This window comes from Symphalangus syndactylus, chromosome 14 (assembly GCF_028878055.3).
Source record: "Symphalangus syndactylus isolate Jambi chromosome 14, NHGRI_mSymSyn1-v2.1_pri, whole genome shotgun sequence".
Taxonomy (NCBI): Eukaryota; Metazoa; Chordata; class Mammalia; order Primates; family Hylobatidae; genus Symphalangus; species Symphalangus syndactylus.
This window is the reverse complement of record NC_072436.2, coordinates 64,927,986-64,933,985: the sequence shown is the minus strand read 5'-3', so window position 1 is coordinate 64,933,985 and position 6,000 is coordinate 64,927,986. Positions and strand designations below refer to the sequence as shown.

Below are 6,000 nucleotides of genomic sequence, written 5' to 3'. Positions count from 1 at the left end.
ATATTCTTGAAGCCAGTACTATAATTTATTGTATATGCAGGAAAAACCTCATCTTCCAAAAGACAGAGACTTATATTCCTGGGGGAGGTGTCAGGGTGTCTGAACATTACCAGGCTGAGTGGTAGCCCCACAGAGATGAGTTAGTTCAAGAATCCCAGGCCTCCTCTGATGGCCACAGCCCAGCCCTGTTTATGCCAATTCCCTCCAGGGCTTTGGAAGTGGCTGTAAAACCTGTTACTTCCTTATCATCTTCGTGGCTCAGTTACAGTACAAAAAGGGGTAATTAATCCTTGGGCTGCAAACAACAGACTTGTGCATGGGAAAGAGAAAAGAATTTTGAAAAAGTGTAAATAAACTTTGTGCCCTGTCCTTTTACAGTAAACCAGAGGATTACAGCCCCGCCCATGGGCCAGATTTTTAGAGAGCTCAAAATGCCCATGGCACACACCACAATGCAGTCGAAAGAATTTGGAGCATCCACTCATTCTCCACAATTCAAAATTTCCTTGGCAAATGGGTTGACCAATCATCACAGAACAGCTCTTGGGCATTTGGGTGAGGAGAGGGACGCAGACTTAACCATCCACTCATGGAAGCAACACCATAGTCTCTCAACCAGGTGGTGCCCACATGCAAACTGGACCAAGTAAAGCACATTCTGTGACTACTTGCCAATGTGTTGTGTCCTCATAACCTGACCTCACATTTTTTAGGCTTTCTTAAGGATCATCGATTGATATTATAATTAAAACAACGACCATAAAAAAGGAGATCAAGAAAGTAACAATAAAACCACAGCAGCTATCTAAAATTGTTACACCATATTCTGCCTCTAGGGTTCCAGGACATGATTGGAGACCAACAAGACAAATACTTGGACTGACATCAGATGATCCAGTGATTTTATCCTAAACACCAATTCATGCACTAATTATGGAGTTGATTGTTGATATGATATAAGGTATATTTTCCCAAAGTACAATTTGAGATTGCTAACATTTGCTTGGGAAAAATACCATATGTATGTCACACTTATTTTAGCAAATGAGGTTCGATAAAAAGTAGAAATAAAACTGATAAGTACAAAATAATATTTTAATAATATATGAACATGAAAATGAAAACAATGTAAACAGGTTAGAATTTTTGATATGATACTACAAATGTGATTTTGATCGTACACAACTGGTAAAATTCTATGCAAAACGATTAACAAGGCATATCATAGGAAATCACGTTGCCCAATATAAGCAGTTCTCAGCACATACTCAAATGCACACAAACATGAAAATCGGAAATAAAGGAATGTTAAAAAAATAACTTAGGCAGACACAAATAAAACCACCCCACTAGTGTATGAATGATGCATGTTTTTATGATCTTAATGACATTTAAGGATTTAAAAAATGCCACTGATCTCACAGTTTACAATATCCAAATCTTCAAACCTGCTGGAAGAAGTCCACAGCGCAGCCTGGAAATTGCATCCATTGCATTCTCTCGTGCAGTTACCTGTAAACCAAAAATCATGGTCATGACTTTCTCTAGGTTTAACAGGTATGTCAATCAAAAAATAAACTTCAATTCTGGAGAAGTTGATAGGGGTTGAAAAGGATATTTGATATCAAAATTTCATAATTTATGCTTATCTATAAGGGATCAAATCTTACCTATACCAAGCAAACAGAATCTTTTGAAAAATGTGTGATTCACAAGATCTTTCCTTTTAATTCAAAGCCAAATAAGTAGTTCAGTCTTTCACTGCATAAACAGGAAGGGCGTCTGATAGAATTACAGCAGGTAAACACAATCTATGTTAGTGATGACACTGGGAACCTTTGACTACAAAAGGTCTCATGCATCCCCAGAAAGAGCACTGAGGGTACTCAAGTCACTGTGAGTGCTGGATCACTGAGCTGTTAATCTATTCTGGTCTGGAGAACACCACCAAACCCTTAGGGGAAAGGACTTTGAAGATGTGAGCTATCCTAGCAAGTACTGCATCATCTTACTATCTTAAAGGAAGATTGTGTCTCCACTCCATCACTGGGCCTCAAGACAACGTCCTGTCCTCTTGTCCAGGTAAGGCCTGGACCTGCCATGCCCCTGCAGATCCTTTCATCTTTCTTTTTTCTTTCCTTTTTCTTTTCTTTTTTTTTTTTTTTTTGAGACAGTCTTACTCTGCTGCCCAGGCTGGAATGCAGTGGTGTGATCTCAGCTCACTGCAACCTCTGCCTCCCAGGTTCAAGCAATTCTCCTGCTTCAACCTCCTGAGTAGCTGCGATTATAGGCGTGTACCACCATACTTAGCTAATTTTTGTATTTTTAGTAGAGATAACGTTTTACCATGTTGGCCAGGCTGGTCTTGAACTCCTGACCTCAGATGATCCTCCTGCCTTGGCCTCCCAAATTGCTGGGATTACAGGAATGAGCCACTGTGCCCGGCAGATTCTCTCATCTTGTTTCGATAGTACAGACTAAGCACTGGGATGAAAAGGGGGGTGGACTTCTTAAAGACATCCTACTTACTAAAAACAAGTCTTTTTCAAAACTTGTATTATGTCCAAGCATTTTAATAAAGACAAAGGCCAAATGAGGAGGCTCACAGATGCCACAACACAAACTAATCAGGAGACAGACACCTGCTTATGGGCTGTACCTTCTGCCTTGATATGTAGTCAGTTTTCTTGAAGGATGGAAAGTCTCTTTTGCAGAAAATTAACCTAGAAAAGACACCTTGTGTGAGAAGAAGTGGATGTGGCTTACGTGTCAATGTTGTGCAAATAGTATGGTAAGATTTTATTTAAATTCGGACAATTCCCTAGATAAAACTCAGAGGATTTGTTGAATGTCAATGTTGTGTTTTTTACATTTGGTCACATCCCATCCTTATTGAAAATCCATCAGATACAACAGAATAAAGTTCAAACTCCTCATCGCAGAGCCATTTTGATCTGGCCCGCCCCCATCATTGTGGCTTTACCTGTCCTCAAGCTCTGCCCACCATTGCTGCTTCTACATCATGTCTTTCTCACTCCACTGCTCTCTGGCCCAGGCCATTTTCTCTCTCTGGAACACTTGTCTTTCTGTCTCCCATTCATCCTCCACCATTTGGTTTAAATGTCACCTCTCCTATGGAATCGTTCACCTCCTCCCCAGCTGCTCCTCACCTCCTAGCCCCAGGCAAAGCCAGCAGTCCCCTTCTCTGTGTTCCTCCCCTCTATTACTGGTACTTCTCAAACTGCTTTGTGGTTATTTGTTTTCATATCTCTTCCCTAAACCTGAGAGCTTCTCTTGGGCAGGAATGACTTTTCTGTCCCTCCACCCCAGTTTCTTTCACAGGGCTGGGCATGTAGCTGGTTTCACTAGCTGTTGAATTAATTAATTAATTAATTAATGAGTGTGTGAGTGAGTGTAAAGAAAATTACTGCTTTCTGGAAACCTCAATCCATCCTAGGGATTACCTGAGGTTGGAGGGACAGAACTTCATAGCGGAAAGAGCCTGAGCTTTGTCTGGAGTTAGGCCAACTTTGGTTCAATTCCTGGCTTGCCATCTGTGGCTCTAGGAAAATTACTTAAGCTCTTGATGCTTAATCTGTGAAATGGGATTAATGACAGCTACTTCCCAGGGTTATAAGGATGACATGAAACAACTATAGAAACCGCCTAGTGCAGAGCTCAAAGCAGGTACAACCCCCAGACCACCATTCTTAGGGGGCTGGAGGAAACTGGGTTGTTTAGCATATTCTCTTAAATCAGACCTTTACAAAGCATTTGATTACTGTGAAGCATACATTTCTATACTGTTAAAGATGCCTGTATCAGGCGTGGATTCAAAAGCACCTTACACAACCCAAATGGTTTGGGGCCAACTTATACCATGGCTTAATGTAATCAAGAGTCACAGTGGTATTTGATCGTTTCAGAATTGTTTATTCTTGCATCTTTGGTCTGAACTGAAACCATGGCAACAGTTGATCCCGAAACATAGTTATGTAAGAGAGTACAGCTGGCAGAACAGATAATGTGCTTGAAAGAGAAGAAAACACAGTCTTTCTAAATGGGTGCATCTCAAAGTGGTCCTCCTGGTTTTGCTTATTTGTATAGCACCCTGGTCTTCATTTTATCCAATTGCTCAAGTGACCCATAGGACAATTGATAATTTTGACAGATGCAGGGATTACGCTGATTCAACTTCCCTCCCCCAACCATGCTCTGTAATCAGAATTCCAACAATTCTCAAAAAACACAGGCACCTGTGCTTTCAAACTAAATTTGCTCACTGTATGGCCTGTGACTCCTCCGTGCAGCTGCCAACTCTGAGGTCCTATCGCAGCTGGCAGCACTCTCTTTCTGGGTCAGCATCCAGTTTTAGGAGGCTGAAGTGGCTTTTATTACAGTGAAATGATATGAATGATAACAGAAGCCCTGCAGGTGGGTATCAGATTCCTTTTTTTTTCCTCTTCCTAAAAAAACTCCTCTGAAGGCGTCAGGTCCTACATAGCTGACACTATCTGTAGCTCACCTACAAACTTAATGGGTAACCACACCTGGAGTGGAGCTTTTCATGTAAATAAAGATTATTTAACCCTTTGTATGTTCCCATTCTCCTCCACTACTTATTTTTATATGCAGGCGTGAACAAAATTTCATAGCCCTTAGAAGCAAAATCGCAACCAGTAGCATATGGATTGAGATTATGAACATTTCATTTTCAGATGAGAGAAGTTTTACTAGGGGAATATAAAAGGAGCAGCTAAAATGTGTTCCACATTTTATCTTACATATTATAAATAGATAACATGGATATCATCAAACCATATCATTTATTTTATTCATAAATATATTTATTAAGCACCTGTTATGTGCCAGGCACAGTACTTGATACAGGGAGTAAAGAAATCCTTTCCTTCATGGAGTTTTTCAAGGAAAAATATGTCTTAAACTTCAAAGTGGGCTGGGCACGGTGGCTCATGCTTGTAATTCCAACACTTTGGGAGGCGGAGGTGGGTGAATTGCTTGAGGTCAGGAGTTCGAGACCAGCCTGGCCAAGATAGCAAAACCCTGTCTCTACAAACAAACCCCTGTCTCTAAAAATTAGCTGGGCATGGTGGCATGCACCTGTAATCCCAGCTACTTGGGAGATTGAGGCAGGAGAATCGCTGGAACCTGGGAGGCAGAAGGTGCAGTGAGCTGAGATAGTGCCACTGAACTCCAGCCTGGGTAACATTGTGAAACTCCATCTCAAAAAAAAAAAAAAAAAATTCAAAGTATGTTGGAAATGTGAATATGTAAACCCTTTCTTATGACACCAACAATACGTAAAACATTCAAACATGTTAGAAATTTTTCTCACATCATGAACCACATCACATTTCTTTTTTTCTTTTTTTTTTTTCTTTTTTGAGATGGTGTCTTCCTCTGTCACCCAGGCTGGAGTGCATTGGGCATGACCTCGGCTCACTGCAACCTCCGCCTCCCAGGTTCAAGTGATTCTCCTGCCCCAGCCTCCTGAGTAGCTGGGATTACAGGTGTGCACCATCATGCCTGGCTAATTTTTGTATTTTTAGTAGAGATGGGGTTTCACCATGTTGGCCAGGCTGGTCTCAAATTCCTGATCTCAGGTGATCCACCTGCCTTGACCTTCCAAAGTGCTGGGATTACAGGTGTGAGCCACCGCATCTGACCATATATATATATATTTTTTTTTTGAGACAGAGTCTTTTTCTGTCACCCAGGCTGGAGTGCAGTGGTGTGATCTCGGCTCACTGCAACCTCTGCCTCTGGGGTTCAAGCGATTCTCCTGCCTCAGCCTTCCAAGTAGCTGGGATTACAGGCATGGGCCACCACACCCAGCTAATTTTTGTATTTTTAGTAGAGACAGGATTTTGCCATGTTGGCCAGGCTGGTCTCAAACTTCTGACCACAAGTGGTCTGCCTGCCTTGGCCTCCCAAAGTGCTAGGATTATAGACATGAGCCACCACACCCAGACAAGAACC

General features: G+C 41.6%; 1 protein-coding gene across 1 annotated transcript in view; it reads right to left on the bottom strand.

The window, feature by feature from the left end:
- Positions 1-1,077: 1,077 nt before the first annotated feature.
- The window catches only part of LOC134732392 (uncharacterized), a 234,349-nt gene continuing 229,426 nt past the window's right edge, over positions 1,078-6,000 (bottom strand). Inside the window, exons 17-18 of the mRNA XM_063617054.1 lie at positions 2,660-2,723; positions 1,078-1,512 (exon numbers count right to left, since the gene is read on the bottom strand). Of these exons, the coding sequence (XP_063473124.1) occupies positions 2,679-2,723 (45 nt within the window). The 3' untranslated portion in view covers positions 1,078-1,512; positions 2,660-2,678. The remainder of the gene's footprint in view (positions 1,513-2,659; positions 2,724-6,000) is intronic.